At 30.7% G+C, this 15,143-nt stretch overlaps 2 protein-coding genes across 5 annotated transcripts in view; both read right to left on the bottom strand.

Annotated features, from left to right (window-relative positions):
• Positions 1–9,721, bottom strand: part of LOC132066275 (abscisic acid and environmental stress-inducible protein-like) — a 21,224-nt gene extending 11,503 nt beyond the window's left edge. The window contains exon 1 of the mRNA XM_059459619.1: positions 8,811–9,721. The gene's annotated coding sequence lies outside the window, so the exon portion shown is untranslated. The remainder of the gene's footprint in view (positions 1–8,810) is intronic.
• The window catches only part of LOC132068195 (chitin-binding lectin 1-like), a 25,467-nt gene extending 15,360 nt beyond the window's left edge, over positions 1–10,107 (bottom strand). The window contains exons 1-2 of one of the 4 annotated variants that reach the window (XR_009417332.1): positions 6,687–6,787; positions 5,629–6,653 (exon numbers count right to left, since the gene is read on the bottom strand). Coding sequence is in view for 2 of the 4 variants with exons in the window: in XM_059461705.1 (XP_059317688.1) it covers positions 5,889–6,719 (831 nt within the window). In the remaining 2 variants the exon portion in view is untranslated. Of the gene's footprint in view, positions 1–5,628; positions 6,788–7,911; positions 8,222–10,081 lie in introns of those variants that run through there. The other 3 variants (XM_059461705.1, XM_059461706.1, XR_009417331.1) reach the window with 3 other exon arrangements.
• Between the last annotated feature and the right edge of the window lie 5,036 nt (positions 10,108–15,143).

The following is a 15,143-nucleotide window of genomic DNA, read 5'->3' as shown; positions in this document are numbered from 1 at the left end:
GTCATAGTATAAGTAAGGTGGACCAGACTAGTCGGATCATCAGATGCCAATCTTCTTACACATTTTCTTTTAAATTAAGGCTCCATATTTCTACTACATAGAAACATAGGTGGATCGTCGTCCACCCCAGGGACCCACTCATGTTTCCATATAGTCGAGTAGAATTAAAAATAGAAATAAAAATTAAGGGACCACTCTTCTATAATTAAAAAAAAAAAAATTGAGGTTCCATCCTTCTATCATAGTAGAAATAAAAATAAAAAATTTAAGGTGGAATTACCGTGAAGAATTGAAACGATATTGAGCATAAATCGCTAAAGAAGTCATAAAACCAAAACATTTAAAACTAAGTTTAGACACATCGTCTCACACAAATAATGAGGAATAACACGTCGAAGATGAAATATAAGCGGTCTTGGATAATAGTAAATTATAAAATAGAATAAAAATGAAGGTGGGCCTCTTTTCTATACATATAAAAACGTAGCGTGGATCGTCGTCCACCCCGAGGGGACCCATTCATGTTTCCATAGTCGGTAAATTTAAAAAAAAAAAACAAATTAAGGGACCACTTTTCTATAATTAAAAAAAATAAAATTAAAGTTCACCCTTCTATAATATAGTAGAAATAAAAATAAAAAAAATTTAGGAAATTGGAGGCTGCGTGAAGAATTAGGAGACGATATTGAACACAAAAATCGGTTTAAGTCATAAAATCAAAACATTTAAAACTTAAGTTTAGACACATATGTCTCACACAAATAATGAGGAATAACATCAAGAAGATCAAATATAAACGGTCTTGGATAATAGTAAATAATAAAATAGAATAAAAATTAAGGTGGAGTCTACTCTTCTATAATAGCATAAAATAAAAAGAAAAATTAAGGTGAGGCCCACTTTCTATGATAGAGAAATTTTTAAAAAAAAATTAAAGGTGGGATCTACTGTGAATTGAAAATTAATTGCAAAAAAAAGGGTGGGCCATGTGAAGATGTAGGAGACAATTGTAAAAAAAAAAAAAAAATGTGGGATTCACGTGAAGAAGTAAGAGAAAATTGCAATAAAAAAAAGGACATTTAAATAATGATAATAAGTTCATAAAATGGTAAAGTTCGTCGTCCACCCCAGGGACCCACTTATGTATCGATATAGTAGAGTATTTGAAAAAAACAATTGAGGGCCCACTCTTATAGAAACATGGGTGGATCGTCGTCCACCCCAGGGACCCACTCATGTTGCTATATAGAGAGTAGAATTTAAAAAAAAAAAAAAAATTAAGGGACCACTCTTCTATAATTAAAAAAAAAAAAAAATTAAGTGTCCACCTTCTATAATATAGTAGAAATAAAAAATAAAAAAATTTAAGGTGGAGGTTTCGTGAAGAATTAGGAGGCAAATTTACGTAAAAAATAAAAAAAAATTAAAGTGTCCACGTGATAAGTACCAGATAATTACAACAACAACAAAAAATAGGACATTTAAATAATGATGATAATTTTAGAAAATAGTAAAGGTATGCTTAGAGAAAATTCAAAGAAAAGAAATTCAAGGAAAAAAAATAACAATTTAAATTGAACACAAAAATCGCTAAAGAAGTCATAAAACCAAAACATTTAAAACTTAAGTTTAGACACATACGTCTCACACAAATAATGAGAAATAACATCAAGAAGACGAAATATAAATGGTCTTGGATAATAGAAAATTATAAAATAGAATAAAAATTAGGGTGGGGCCTACTCTTCTATAATAGTAGAAAACAAAAAGAAAAATTAAGGTGAGGCCCACTCTTCTATGATAGTAGAAATTAAAAAAAAGATTAAGGTGGGGTCCACGTGAAGATTTAGGAGGCAATTGCAAAAAAAGGGGGGGCTCACGTGAAAATGTAGGAGACAATTGCAAAAAAAAAAATGTGGGATTCACGTGAAGAAGTAGAAGAAAATTGCAACAAAAAAAAGACATTTAAATAATGATAATAAGTTCAGAAAATGGTAAAGTTTGTCATTCCTTTGAGGACCCACTCATGTTTCTATATAGTAGAGTATTTGAAAAAAAATTAAGGACAACTCTTACGTAATTAAAAAAAAAAAAATTAAAGGCCCACCCTTCTATAATAGTAGAAATAAAAAATAAAAAATTTAAGTTTTGCCCATATGAAGTTAATTATATAGACAATTGCAAAAAAAAAAAAAAAAGGTGGGGTCCATTTTTTGAAAAAAAAATAGGACATTTAAATAATAATGATAAGTTCGTAAAATAAGGTGGGAAAGAAAGTGGGCCCCATCGTCTCCAAACTCATGTAAAAATAAAAAAAGTGGACCCCATATTACAAAAATCAAGCAATATAAAAAAATATGTGGATCCCAAAAAAAAATTAGGTGGGCCCCATACTAAAAACACCAAGCAATATTAAAAAAATAAAATAAAATAAGGTGGGAAAGAAAGTTTAATTCCCACCGTCTCCAAACTCATATAAAAAAAAAAGTGGACCCCATATTAAAAAATCAATCAATAAAAAAATAAGGTGGGCCCCATACTAAAAACACCAGCAATGTTAAAAAAAAATAGGGTGGGAAAAAAGTGGACCCACCGTCTCCAAACTCATGTAAAAAAGTGGACCCCATATATTTTTTTAAAAAAAGTAACGTAAAAAAAAAAAAGTGCACCCCATATTAAAAAATCAAACAATATTTATCTAATTTCCAAAGTATCCCAATTAAATTGTCAATAATGGTGGATTATCATTATCATGCATATCAACCCATTAGTGCGAGAAGAAATGAAAATTATCAGACAACAAAAAACATGAATTCCATATTATTGCTTTTCTTCAAAAGGTTAAGTAGCCAAACCATACAATTTCCTTTCTTTTCTTAAATTAGCCTGAGATCTAATCTAGATATTTAACTATTGAATTTGCTATTCCGCAATGTCATTTATTTGTTATGTTTACTAAAATAAATATACTTTAAATATTTATATTTTAAAATAAGATAGAATCTAATTACTTTTTCATTTTTTTTCCTTACTCTAATAAATGTGAAAAGAGATTAATTTGGTAAAAGAAAAAATAATATTAAATGGAGATCAAATAATTAATAAAGTAAATTAGTCAAATTATAATTCTAATTGACGTTTTTCTTAAAAACCGCAAAAGACAACATGACAAGTAAAATGAGCTAAACTAAGAATATTTACCAAAAATTAAAAAATAGTAGTTATTCGTTTAAATAGAAAATCAAATTTCTACTTTGTGTCGTTTTAAACATGTAAAATTAATTTAATAATTTCAATTAGAATTATCCAAATCAAAAGTTGATAAAAAAATAATAAGTATTGTTTAGGTCCAATCTACATACATTAACAATAGAATATTTTACACCTTTAAATTAATCGAATTAAAATTCAAAGTATTAACCGACGCTTAAATATCTTTATTGTTTTATCTCAAGGAGAGGAAAATAGTTTCATTTTAAACAAGTCTTCTCTTCTAAAAAAGTATTAATAAATTTTTGCCAACTTTGTATTCGTAGCAAACACTATTATAATAAAGTTTTGAATATAGAGCACAAACTACAATGTTATATTAATCGTGTTTTGAACATAGTGTGTGTGTGTGTATATATATATATATATATATATATATGCATAAAAACAGTGCAAATTTATGTAGTATCACTACCCAAACACAACTACATACACATAAATACACTATAATTCAAAGTGTTGGCCTGTTGCGTCTAGTTTAATTTATAGCGTAAACCCAAAACAATATTAACCATGGTTTTGACCAATGTAATTAGTCTAATCATTGTTATGAATTCAATGTATTTGGTGCACGTTCATTCAAAGAGTGTTCTACTTATACATGAATTTAATTAATTTTCTAATCAAGAAATAGAATTCTTGAGTGGTTCTTTCACCGATAAGAGACGTTCATCTTTTGATCGAAAGCACACAGAGAAATAAAAGTTTTCTACTTCTCTCTCAATTCTTATGTTAATAGTTTTGGAGCTTTAGTTTATAATTGTAGTATTTCTTTTACAATAATCATCAGTTTATAGGCTGTTTTTTGGGAGCCAAAATAGCTTTCGCCGTCTTGGAAAGATATGTTGTACTAGTTGAATTCGAGTATATTGTAGAGTTTTAAACTATTTATCCTGCTAAATGGTTACTTAATCAGTACTATAAAAATAGATACTCATAATTAAATAAAAATAATTACATTTTTCAATTCTCAATGAAGGAGTGAGAATTAATGATATAATTATTATGTGATTTTTAACCCTTTTTTTTTTTTTTTTTGATAACCAACTTGTTACATTAATCGCCGATTGGGAATCGGGCCGGCTAGATGGCCAGGCAACTAAAGCCATGGCTTTAGGCCTCCACATTTTGTGGGCCCCAAATTTACAATCACTATATATGATATAATGATATGCATTAGAATATATCTATATATTTAATATTAATAAAAGGTTTTTAAATTGTTCATATTTTTACTTGAATTTGGTTGAAGTTCATATAAGTGAGCAAATTGCTATTCCTTCCGGTTCAATTTACTTGTCATGGTTACTAAAAATAATTGATCTAAAATACTAATTATTTTAGGAAATCAAGATACAAGTAATTATTATGTTTTTACTTTTACCCTTACTCTAATAAATGTGAAGAGAGATTAAAATGGCTAAAAGAAGAATAGTATTATATTGAGAACATTGAACAAAATAAGGGTACTTTAATCAAATTATCATTTTAGTTAATGTTTTCTTTAGAGGGATTAAAAAACACAAACATGACAACTAAAATGAAAGCACTATACATTTTTTTGTGCATTTACTTCTTCCTTTAGTTTTGATTTTTCCTCCTCTATATACATCTATTTATTTTTCCTATTTATAACGAGTTCACTTTCTAAGTCCTAACAAAGGTATATTTAATGGATTGAACATATCGTCCACTGCAATGCAATATTAAAACGAACTCATTAGAAATAATTAGTAAGTTTGTATCTCAAAATTTTAGAAAAATATCTTCATATAGAAGTTTACATAAATTTTGTCAAATAAGGTTGAGGCCTCTAAGTTAAAACTTAGCTTTAGGCCGCAGACTATGTTGAGCCGCCCCTGAATGGGAAATACAAAACTATAGCCAGGCGTAACAACAACTGGCTATCATCCGTTACAGTTAACTCTACCAACACTAAAAAGGAAAATAAAGAAGCTAATAGAAGGGTTGTTGTACTGCTAGCATGGTTCCTTTTGTAGCTCTCACATTACATAGATATACTACCTCTCTAGTTATAGACTCCCCAGTTCTACCATATAGCATAAACATGCTATGTGTATACCTTCCTGAATTTGTGCTTTCTGAGACTTCCGTTTGGAGCAGTTGATGATCTCTTGAAGGTGCTGATCCAGCTTGTATAGGGTCCTTGTTGCAAGTGCAGCCATTGCATGAGTCTACTCTAAACTTGCTGAGAAAATGGACAGCATACCTACAAATGGTCCTAGATTCAGCTTCAATTTGGCATAAGACATACTCAAGCTCCACATCCATGCCCCATTTAGCTAACCAGTAGAACTTTTATGGGAACAAGGACAACGGATAAACGACTCGAAAAACTCTTTTTTTTTTTTTCAGAAATCACACAATATGCACACTTTACAATCGTTGAAAAAGAAAAGCACTTTACAATAGGAGTACCTGACAACATCACAGATTTTACATGAACTACTACTGCTACACTTTTCTGTATTTCCTCTACCCCTTGATAAATTTTTTTTTTGGTTTAAAAACTGGACTTCTACCACATAGTATAACATGAAACATACGCACACGTGCACACACACACAGAGCATAGGATTATGCAGCCATTCGCATTCTCATCCCTTAAGACACTGTAATATGAAGGAGGTACACGAGGGTGCAGGTGGTGAGGGTAGTGGCTGATGAAAATGGTCAGGTGGCATAAGAGGGGCTGATGGAATAGGACGATTGCCTGAGCGTGGTGGTACCACAGGTGGATCAGGAATGTACCCTCTTGGCTGCGGCCGCGGGCAACGGTAAGAATAGTTGTTTCTGCTATTCGCACAAGAAGAACCAGAACTAGTATAATCACCACCATGACCACCACAACATGACGAACAAGCAGAACAAAATCCACCACCATGTGGAAGCACTTCTGATTGTGTAACCGGTACATTATGGTAAGAATAGTTGTTTCTATTATTCGCACAACAAGAACAGGAACTAGTATTACCACCATGGCAACCACAGCATGACGAAGAAGCAGAACAAAGTCGACCACCACCACCACCACCATGTGGAAGCACTTCCGATTGAGTAACCCCGGGGTTATTACTTGTTGATTGTCCTTGGAAAGTTATCTTAGTGGTTTTAGTCACCTCCACAGAATGCAATCCTGAGATATCAGAGAACTGCTCCAGTTGCGCCATAATGTCCGGATCGTTGAACGGATCATTCCGTCTTAATTGTTCACATGGCCAGAGCTCTGCTTCTCTCCCACACTTTTCAAACTTGCTTAGGATTTCTGCAGGGTCTACTTTGCCAGAGATGACAACTTTACTAAGTTTTTGATCAATTTTTACTGAATGAACCCCCTTAAACTTTAGCAGATCTTTTTTCAGTTCCAGTCCACAATCCTTGCAGTGTACTTTCAGCTCGAGAGGAAAGGTGTTGAAAGAATTTGACATTGTTTTTGTGATCTCTATCAGCAAATATGTATAAACCCTCTTGTTTTATTGTTTCTTCAAAAATAATCCTGGGGGAAAGAAAGGCAAGAATAGCTTAGAACAGTATAACCATAACTGAATTATTTCCCGATAGATAAATTAAAAAAGAAATTGTCAATCCACTTTCTTAGAATCCTCTATTTAACTTCATAATAATACTCGGCCTTTTTTTCTAAGTGTTAGGCTAAAACGATCCAAAGATACTCTTAACATGATGTGATATTGTCCGCTTTGGGCCAAGCCCACACACTTTTCCCCAAAAGGTCCACATTATTAAGAGTATCCAACACCTTACAAGTAGCTCATTTTTCTTTTCAGCTACCAATGTATTACTTTTTTCGCACACCCAACATTAAGAATATCATATTATGAAGCTTAACATTAAGATATAGAGGACAATCGTCAGGATTGTGCCATGACAGCTCAAATAAATACGGTACTTCATTTTTTATTTTTGGCCAAATACATAGACGACCCTCCTCAGACCCCACTATGTTGTTGTACCTAGACGACCCTAAACTTCCAAAGATTTTCATCTAGGTACGTCATCTTCAGGTGGTGTCTATTGAACAGTTCGTGACTTCGTCTTCACACAAACTGTGGCTATTAAGCACATATTTAACAGTTCTAGACCAACCTAGGTGTCTGAATGCTACTCGCTATTGATTTAGCAAACGACACCAACAAAAATTACATGTAGTCCTTAGAGGTGGATTTAGGATTTAAAGTTTATGGATTTCTATGGGAACCTCGAGCTGATATACAATAATAACTGCGTTCAAAGTCAGGTATTTATACATATTTAGTGGATCTTTTAATACATATACAGAGTTTAGGCAAAAACTATTGTGTTTCCCTGAACCCCTAAGTTACTCTCTCTAGATTCTACTAGTAACCTCCCCTTCTCCAAAAAGGTCAAGATCTGAGATCTAAGAAAATCATAGTATAAAGCTTAACAAGATAGATCTAGGAGCATCTGGCTTGTGCAACAACTGGCGAAATCAATATCTTCTTTATTTTCCTTCAAGTATTTACCGCAACAAAATCAACAAGTCATTCTTCTCTCAATCTTTTTTACATATATGGTGAGAAAAATTCTCAGTATAGAAGAGTAAACAGATAGATCAATAGAAAAAACTGCAACTATAAGTACCAGTCCCTCTGTCCCGATTTATGTGGCACACTTTCTTTTTTAGTTTGTCCCAAAAATAATGTCACCTTCCTATATCAAGGAGCAATTTAAACTTCATGATAATTTACAGCCACACAAATATCTAAGAATTGTTTTGGTCCACAAATTAAGTCTTCCTTTCTATCTTAAACTCCATGTCAAGTCAAATGGTGCCACATAAATTGGGACGGAGGAGCACTATATAGTAAGTACTAACACATGAGATTTATAGTTATAAATAACACAATACTATAAAATAAACATAAACTGGAAATTGGCTCGTCATGTATTTCCGATGAGTCCGACCGATCATATAGATTTTCGTCCTCAGATTCTTCTACCGGTTTGTGGGAATACACTGGGTATGTTGTTGTTGTATATTCTTCTACCGGTTGTTATTTTCTACATTAAAGCGAGATCTAACGATATTATAGATCAAAACAGATGAAAACAGAACACAATGAGATCTGGTCTTGACACAACAAATTTTGCACGTGCTATTCTTCTACTCAAAAGTAGACCTCATAATTAACAGATCAAACTCCTCGTAATTAAATTAAAAGGGAGCTAAGTTCGAAGGGCTTACCACAGATGCTTGAATCGATCAATATATACCAAGGAAGAAAGAGAAGAGAAATAGTACGGAGGGCTCTTTATATATACTTTCTTAGTAGAGACAGTGACGTAGACATATCCGGTCACTGCTCATAATCATTAAGAGAGGAAATGACAAAAATGGTCCTGCACAATGGTCGGCTCTTCGAAGACGTCCGGTTAAGTTGAAAGTTGGAAGTGCAGGGGCTACACCCGTCTAGTAGAACTAGTACATGGGCATTGCAGATGATGCAGAAGTTTAAAGTTAATTTCATTCTTTTTGGGACGGACTAAAAAGGAAAGTGTATCATATAAATGACATAGGAGTACTTCATTTTATTTTTCAGCCAAATAAATGGACGGCCCTGAACTTCCAAACACATTCACTTAGGTACCTCATCTTGGCATGGCATCTATTGAACAGTTGGAGTTGCACAAAATTTGCCTATTAAGCACATATTAAACAGTTCTAAACCAACCTAGCTAGGCGGCTGAACGCTACTTGTCATTAACTTAGCAAACCACACCAATAAAAAATACATATATCCCTCAAAGGTAGATCAAAGATTTAAAGTTTATGGGTCCCTTCAGCGATTTTGAGTTAATATACAGTAATAACTGAATTAAAAGTTAGTGGATTTTTCAAATACATATACAGAGTTTATACATATATACAGAGTTTAGGCAAAAACTACAGTATTTCCGTAAACCCTTAAGATACACTCTCTAGCTTCTACTGGCAATCCCCTTCCCCCAAAAAAGGGTCAAGATCTGAGATCTAAGGGTTTGTGTGGACATGATTTCAAATCAGTAGTTTGAAATCAGGTTGATTTGAAGTTAAAAAAATTTATTTGGACAAGCCATTTGGATTTTTATGTCGTAATTTTTTTTTTAATTGCATGAATACTCCACAACTTGTGAAAACTATCAAAACTTCCCTAACTCTTATATAATCTTACCAAATGAGCGATTGAGCAATTGGATTTGAAAACATGATTTGAAATTGAAATTGAAGTTTTGCACAGATGTTATAAGCAAACGCTGATTTCAAATCAAAACTTGAAATTGGAGTCCCAAATCAAAACTTACTTAATATAGAAAGAGTCTCTTTTTGGGGCAGACCAAAAAGGAAAGTAACACACGTAAATTGGAATGGAGGGAGTACTAAATAAACACAAACTTTTCAGGGGATATCCGCCGGAAAATGTTTCCGGTGAGCCAATTCCGACAGATTCCATCGGAAATACACACGTCATATCCTTCTATCAGAAAATAACATTTCATTAATTTCTCATAGAGGATCACTAATAACCATCAGTGCAGGAGATCGGTATACCAAACACAATAGTAGAATTTTTTCGACCTCATATACTTCTACGAGTTGTTATTTTCTACAATAGAGCGAGATCTAACAACGCAACAACACATACAATAAAACAGATGAAAACACAACATAATGTAATTGATAAGATCTGCAAATTATAAAAACACTTAACAAATTTTGCAAGTGATATAATACTACTCAATAATTAAAAAGAATCAAAGCTCGAAAGCTTACCTGAAATTTTTGAATAGATCGATACGGAGGGGAGCTATGAGGATGAAGAGAGTACGCGCGCGCTTGGAATGAAGTTATCACTAATTGGTTATGGACAATTTATATACAGATGGCCGTCACTGCTACTAGAAGGGATGACAAAAAATGTGAAGTTCTCTTTGTAGGTACGTGACTAATTTAGTTTGTTTATTTTTTTACTTTAATTTTTTTTTAATTTTTAATTCATTTTTAATTTCTATTATTTTAATTTTTTTGATTTTTTTTTTTAATTTCTATTATTTTAATTTCTTTTTTATTTTTATTTTTGAATTATTTTTATTTTTTAAAATATATATTTTCTTTTTATATTATTTATTTTTTATTTCTTTCTTCTCATTCTCAATCTTTCTTCTTGTGGTTTGATGTAATTACTCGTATTTTTTTATTTTATTCATTTAGCATAATCGTGTTATTATTCTAATATTTGAAACTACCTCTTAATATTGGAAAGAATGAGTCATTAACAAACTTATATAACGAGCGTACGTTATTAAGTAGGAAACACGCGAATTGTGAATGAGGTTATAGACTTATGTTTTTCTTTTCTTTTGAATTATTTACTTAAGCTTACGTTGGAACTTACTTGTGTAATGTTGGAATTTGACAAAAAGTATTATGTTGAACTTTTTCTTTTGGATTTTGAATTTAGGTTATATTTCCAATTTGAAGTTATTTACTTTCACAATGTATGTTGTTTAATTTTCACTTACATTTGATGAATTTTTTGTGTCAAACATTTGAATAATGTTATGGCATTATATTTATTAATATTATTTTTTTGTCAAATATCCAATCCATGACGTTCTCACAAAAAAAATCTTCTTTTAAGTTTTATAATTAATTAAAATTAAATATTAATTTGAAAAATATATATCAATTATTTTTGTTACAATATTAGTCACAAATATATGATTATTAATTAATATATTTTCAAGAAACAATGTGTCATTAAATAACTAATTTAATATCATTTATAAAGGCAATATTTTTTAAATATTAATTTTAAATTTTTATAATTAAATTTTATTTTTAAATTAAAGCGACCGTGTAATTACAACATAACCAAACAAGACGGCTTGTAATTATATTGTAATTATGTTATGACAAACAAATAGTCGTTGTAATTACACTATTGTGTAATTATTAGGCATTAGATTCCGACTAATCCGGATTCGCTTCTGGTAGGGCCCAATCTGGGGAAGCGCTCCCTACCCAGGATTTTTTCATACTCAGACTCGAACCCGAAACCCGTGGTTAAGGGAAGAGCAACCCCATCCGCTGCACTTTATTTTTCTTGTTGTTTTCTTCTATCGATCTTATTTATAAACCTAAAAAATAATTATTTCTTGACTAGATATTCTTGCTTCTTGTTACTCTCTCGTTTTCTCCTTTTTCATTTGTTGCTTATTATAAATTTTTACATGTAAGCATTTCTTTTACTTTATATTTGTATTATGAAATTTGAGAATTCTGAAAATTATTTTACTTATGTATACATTTCTTTTACTTTATATTTACACTTTAATGAGCTCATAGTGTTTACAAACATTTGTACTAAAATGATTTTGAGATAGTTTTAAAAATTATTAAATGATGCCATATAGTGTTGCAAATAAAGACAATGATATCAATCAAGATCGGGTTATCTTAAAAATCTTTTATTTAGTTACCTAAAATTAATCTTTTAAACACAAAATGAGTTTGACGTGTATGCGGAGTTAGAATGTCACTCACCGATTTTATCGGATTTGGTAGCGCTTTGGTTCAAATTTTGTATTTTTTAAAAGTTTATTAAATGCGTACAGATTATTAATATAGAACTAAATAACTTAAAAAATTAGAATTTAGAACTCATAAACTTCAAATTATGGCTCCGCATCTGATTTGAAGTAAATAATTTTATCAAACTGAAAGTTAAGCTATTAAAGGAGTGAAATGAATGTTTTGCTTTTCATATATCGAAAATATACTTATTTGAAATTATTACTAACATAAATTATATTTCTTTAATTAAAATATTAACTTTTATATGAAACTAGTTTATACTAATAATTAGTTTAATGGATACTTAAGGCCTACGGGGCTAATTTTTTTATAATCGATGACAAAGACTAAGAGCCTTTTGGATTAACATAAGTTCAAAACATTTTAAATTATTTTAATTTTTTTGCGTATTTCTATTTTTTAGCAAAATAATTTATGTTTAAAATAACAAAAAATAATTAAGCCGTTTTAACTTATCTAAAGAACTTATGTTCGCTTTTTTAGCTCCATCCAAGCAAGTGCTTCTAAGAATCGGTGTATCCTAGGCGAATGACGGAATTGGTGATGTGGAGTTCAAAGTCATAGATTCATAATATATGTAAGGTGGACCAGCCTCAAATGTGTAAGGAACACTTCAAATAGTTTCGCGTCTTATTAGTTTTTATAAAGAAAATTATGCAATATTTCTAGTATAGAAAATATTTTTTACATTCATAAATTATTCTTTCATTTAAAAAATGAAGGAGTCGTGAATTTTTATCTTATATAGAAGCCACAAACTTGAAGAGCATGATTTGAAATTTGGTAAAAATTAAATAAAATTATAAATTCAGTGAGTTAATTCCCTAAAAGATCACTCATGTTTTGATAATTATTTTCTAATGTCACTTTTATTTCTTTTAGGACTAGAATATCACTCAACTATCATTATTTTCCTCAAAAAATACTAAATATTACAAAACACTCATTCTCTCCTAGTTGGCATGCCATGTCATATTAAAATTCTATTTTTTAATAATTAAGTTATGGAATAATTTCAAAGACCTTCCTCAAAGTTTGCCTTTATAACACTTAATTTCCTTGTGGTTTGAAATATTTACACTAACCTCCTTTATTTCGATTTTTTTAACCAAACTATTTAAAAAATAAAAAATCTATATATTCCAAAATTTACCCTTTTATAACTTGATTATTCGATCAATGTTTCATAACACTTCTCTCCCCTAAAATTGTTAGGTGTATTATACTAATAGTTAGGCTAAAAATTTAAAACTTTCGTATATCTAAATAAGAAATCCTAAATTCTAGGTTACTGTAATATCACTATGAGAAATCCTAAATGCTAGTGTTACGGAATATTTCTCTTTGTTCTTACAATCATGTTATTAATAACAATATTTAGGCTAAAATGAGCACATCTAACTTTTAGTATTTAGAGGGTGAGATGAATAATCCGTTTTTAAATTCTTATAGTTGTATAGTTGCAATAAGTTTTAAACGAATTTTTTTGGTAGGAACATAATTTTATCTACGAAAAAGAGTTGGAAGCTATATATATAGCGTGAGACTTAAAAAAAATAAAATTAATGAAGCGTAAAGATAAAGTCCAAGCTTTTTGAATTAATTTTCATATTACGGTTGTTGAATTTCATCTTTTAGTGTTTGAGATGAAAATTTTCAAACAAAAAAAAAAAAACACTTTACGTGTAAAATTAGCTAGCTATAAATTAGGAAACATCTTACGTTCAATGAGAAGCTATCATTGTCAACAGTTTAAACGTTATAAATAAGGTTACAAAAGGTATATTAGGAACATAAATGTTTTTTAGTATTTAAAATTAGTTTGGTTACAAAAGAAACGAAAAAAGGGAGGTTAGCGTAAATATCTCAAATCACAAGCGAACTAAGTGTTATAAAGGCAAATTTTGAGGAGTCTTTGAAATTACATTCATAAATTTATTATTAAAAATAAAATTTTAATGTGACATGGCATGTCAATTAGGAGAGAAGAAAATTTTTGTAATGTTTAGTATTTTTTGAAAAAATAGTGATAATTGAGTAATATTTTTGTTTTAAAAGAATAAAAGTGAGAGAATCGTCAAAACATGGGTGACGAATTAAGCCAAAATCAGTGAAGTTTTGCAGCTTCTTGAATGTTGAATGATGATATTACAAGTGGGACCCACGCGTTAAACAGAGAAACTGCTGAGGGAGGTTAGCAATGTCATTGTCAAATGGGACCTGTAAGTACAACTTCTTTTCGGCGGTCACGAAAGGAATTAAAATCGGGCAATTCGCTTCTTTTGGAGCGGTTTTTAAATTTTACCCCTCATATTTAAAATCTTTAAATTTTACCCTTTAGTTAAAATTTATGGGTTTTAGGTTTGAACCTTTACTCAATTAAAAATTTAAAAAAATTCGCAAGATAAAGTTTAAATTTCACTATCTGCGATCAGCACTGACTTATTAAAATTAAAAAGTTATGTCGAACCTTGATATATTTACGCTATGGGCAGATTTGAGTTATAACTTTTCCTTAAGATATAGGCTTTATCTTATAAGACAAATTTTTAGTTACTCATAAAAGATTCGCCTTATAAGATCTTTTAGTTATGCGCTTATAGGAACATCTTTTATTGTCTTGCAAAATCTAAAAAGCAGGCATAACTTGAAAAAACTTTTAGTTAAGGCTTAACTAAAGTTTGCGAGTCAAAGTTTGCCATAAGTATGGGACTGGCGTAAACTTGAGGATTTCACAAAGAAGTTATCGGACGACGCTCTTATGTCGAGTACGCGCCCGTAAGGCATGCTAGTATGCGGGGTCATAACGTAAGCTTATGATAATTTCTTAACAAGTGTATCTGCGACAAATTTCTACCTTACAATTTTTTTTAATTTATGCTTGAACGGGGATTTGAACTCAAAACCTCATAATTTTTGCGTGAGCGCTCAGGGTTGCAATACGAAGGATAAAAATTAAAGAACGACAATATAAGGGTATAATTTAAAGATCACTAAATATGAAGCGAAAATTTAAAGGCGTCCCAAAGAAGGGCAATCCATACAAAAAAAGATTAAAATCAAGGTGAGTTGATTTTTTTGTCCAACAAGGGAAAGTACACGCATAGTGCAATCTGTTGTGCCTGCAATTAATTAAACAAGAATTGACACTGCCACACATAATAATGACACTTGAATGCCTACCTTTTTATTTTATTTATTTTAACCTTACCCGTTTGATTCTTTAGATAAAATCAAC

This window comes from Lycium ferocissimum, chromosome 8 (genome assembly GCF_029784015.1).
Source record: "Lycium ferocissimum isolate CSIRO_LF1 chromosome 8, AGI_CSIRO_Lferr_CH_V1, whole genome shotgun sequence".
Lineage (NCBI taxonomy): Eukaryota > Viridiplantae > Streptophyta > Magnoliopsida > Solanales > Solanaceae > Lycium > Lycium ferocissimum.
Note: the sequence above shows the minus strand (reverse complement) of the source record. Positions and strands in the feature narration are given on the sequence as shown.